Raw genomic sequence first — 3,155 nt, 5'->3', positions numbered from 1 at the left:
CATGCCCAAATCTGCAAAAGCTTTTTTTGAAGGGGTTGTCGAACGGGGCCACGATGAAATTTCATGGGAGGGTGAGTTTGGTGATTTTTTTTCAAGAAAGTTGTCTGAGTGTTTAAATCAATTTTTTTTGGAATTAGATTCAATACCATACGACATTTAAACCGTTGTAATCCAGTTTTTGAAAAATTTAAACTAAATTTTCTCAAAATCATGGCGTGTTTAGACTATGCTGTTATCCATCTTCCGTGATTTAGGACATTTACTTCTTTCTGAATAACTTGTAACTGAAGTTTTAAATTTTTATTTGACGTGAACACGTAATTACGCCGTAAGGCGTTTCCATTTGAAATCAACTTTGCTTTTGGGTTACGTGTACATGTCTTAGCCTTTGATTTTAAATGTTAGACGATGAAAATGATCTTGACCATCCAATTGATCAGACTGGTATACAATGCGACCCCGCGGGATGCTGCGCTGCTTCCACTTCCAGGGGACGCTAGCTGCTTCCACTTCCAGGTGCTTCTCGGTGTGGAGACCTTGCACTTGCCCTCGCTGTACATATCTTCCAGGTCGAATTTTACTAGCACACAAATTCCGTGGACTCAAAGAAGATGAAGCCGAAGCTGAAAATTCAAGATTCTACCGACAATACCAAAGGTTCAACAATATCGTGTAAGACAACCACAATTTATGAGCAAAACAATGAAGGAATTGGCCATTTTGAAACCAGGGAACATTGCCCAACAGAAGATTCTCGAGGATGGCACCCTCTTTCCCATGGTTCTACTGCCTCCAGATGAAAACCCCTCAATTGGGTCCCTTGTCAACGCCATCCAACAGAACAGGGAATGGATTCACAATCAACTGAATCGCGCTGGAGTGTTGCTGTTTACAGGGCTTCCAGTGAGAAGTGCATTCGATTTCAGCACAGTTGTTGAAGCATTTGGATGGGAAAAACAACCATATCTGGGCTTAGCTTCAAGGACCAGGGTTGAAGGAAGGGTTTACACAGCAAACGAAGCTCCAGGAACATTGCCCAACAGAAGATTCTCGAGGATGGCACCCTCTTTCCCATGGTTCTGCTGCCTCCAGATGAAAACCCCTCAATTGGGTCCCTTGTCAACGCCATCCAACAGAACAGGGAATGGATTCACAATCAACTGAATCGCGCTGGAGCGTTGCTGTTTAGAGGGTTTCCAGTGAGAAGTGCATCCGATTTCAACACAGTTGTTGAAGCATTTGGATGGGAAGAACAGCCATATCTGGGCTTAGCTTCAAGGACCAGGGTTGAAGGAAGGGTTTACACAGCAAACGAAGCTCCTCTGGATCAACACATCAAATTCCATCATGAGATGGCTATGGTAAGCCGATCCTCTAAGCATTCCAGACTACAGTTTCCTTTTCTTCTTTCTTTCTCTTCAAACTTATTCCTATTAGGTTTTTTTTTCTTGACCATCAATGTTCTGGGTATTTTTTTTGTTGTGCAGTTTCCTGTGTTTCCAAGAAAAATATTGTTCTTCTGTGAGATTGCACCTCCGGAGGGAGGGCAGACAGCAATCCTGTTGAGCCATAAGCTCACCCAACGAATGGAACAGAGGTACCCAGAACTTGTAAAAATTATGGAGCAGGGGTTGATCTATTCTTACAGCATTCCTGAGGAAGACGATCCTCAATCCTTTTTAAAGGGTTGGCAATCCCGTTATCAAACCAGCAACAAGCAGGAAGCAGAAAATAGGTAAGAATAAAATGACAAGTTACATGTAGCATCTATCCATTTTCATTTTTATCTTTTAACTCAGATTTAAAGATGGGAAAATTCTTGATTTTCATAGATAAGGTGTGGAGAAATAAAAAATCTGTGTTACTTTTTTTTAGCTATTTAAACTTGAGATAAATTTATATTTTTGGGTGAAGATGAGGCTGCAATATTTTTTCACACATTTATAGATCACTTCTACCCAGGAACAGTTCAGATTTAAAATGCAATTACCATTTTCAATAATCAAATTGTTCTGAAATAAATTGAAATTGATGATCATGTGGTAAGGTTGTTGCTTCCAGGCTTATAAAGTCAGGTGTTCCAGTGTCCAAAATAACTTGGGCAGATGATGGCACAATGTTTTTTGAATTGGGACCTATTGTTTTTATAAAACCTGTTGATGGAGATGCAGACAATAGGAAAGCATGGTTCAACCCTTAAGCACTTCCAGAGATAGTCCCAATGCTTGCAGATGGTTCCCTCTTTCCTGATGAGGCAATTGAATCATACCTCCAGATAACTAAAGAAGAGTGTGTGGACATCACCTGCGAAGTTGGTGATGTTCTGGTGCTGGACAATATGGAACAGAGGTACCCAGAACTTGTAAAAATTATGGAGCAGGGGTTGATCTATTCTTACAGCATTCCTCAGGAAGACGATCCTCAATCCTTTTTAAAGGGCTGGCAATCCCGTTACCAAACCAGCAACAAGCAGGAAGCAGAAAATAGGTAAGAATAAAATGACAAGTTACATGTAGCATCTATCCATTTTCATTTTTATCTTTTAACTCAGATTTAAAGATGGGAAAATTCTTGATTTTCATAGATAAGGAGTGGAGAAATAAAAAATCTGTGTTACTTTTTTTTAGCTATTTAAACTTGAGATAAATTTATATTTTTGGGTGAAGATGAGGCTGTAATATTTTTTCACACATTTATAGATCACTTCTACCCAGGAACAGTTCAGATTTAAAATGCAATTACCATTTTCAATAATCAAATTGTTCTGAAATAAATTGAAATTGATGATCATGTGGTAAGGTTGTTGCTTCCAGGCTTATAAAGTCAGGTGTTCCAGTGTCCAAAATAACTTGGGCAGATGATGGCACAATGTTTTTTGAATTGGGACCTATTGTTTTTATAAAACCTGTTGATGGAGATGCAAACAATAGGAAAGCATGGTTCAACCCTTCAGCACTTCCAGAGATAGTCCCAATGCTTGCAGATCGTTCCCTCTTTCCTGATGAGGCAATTGAATCATACCTCCAGATAACTAAAGAAGAGTGTGTGGACATCACCTGGGAAGTTGGTGATGTTCTGGTGCTGGACAATATGGAACAGAGGTATCCAGAACTTGTAAAAATTATGGAGCAGGGGTTGATCTATTCTTACAGCAT

General features: G+C 39.6%; 1 protein-coding gene across 1 annotated transcript; it reads left to right on the top strand.

Annotated features, from left to right (window-relative positions):
• The first annotated feature begins 971 nt into the window (after positions 1-971).
• Positions 972-2,462, top strand: LOC149237159 (clavaminate synthase-like protein At3g21360). The gene is made up of 3 exons (XM_089372593.1): positions 972-1,361; positions 1,488-1,735; positions 2,062-2,462. The coding sequence occupies exons 1-3, from the start codon at positions 1,074-1,076 to the stop codon at positions 2,198-2,200; spliced, it is 675 nt and encodes a 224-aa protein (XP_089228719.1). The 5' UTR covers positions 972-1,073; the 3' UTR covers positions 2,201-2,462.
• Positions 2,463-3,155: the final 693 nt, after the last annotated feature.

The sequence above is a fragment of the Pinus tabuliformis genome, chromosome 8, assembly GCF_031772625.1.
Source record: "Pinus tabuliformis cultivar Carrire ecotype Pingquan chromosome 8, CPIR1, whole genome shotgun sequence".
Lineage (NCBI taxonomy): Eukaryota > Viridiplantae > Streptophyta > Pinopsida > Pinales > Pinaceae > Pinus > Pinus tabuliformis.
Note: the sequence above shows the minus strand (reverse complement) of the source record. Positions and strands in the feature narration are given on the sequence as shown.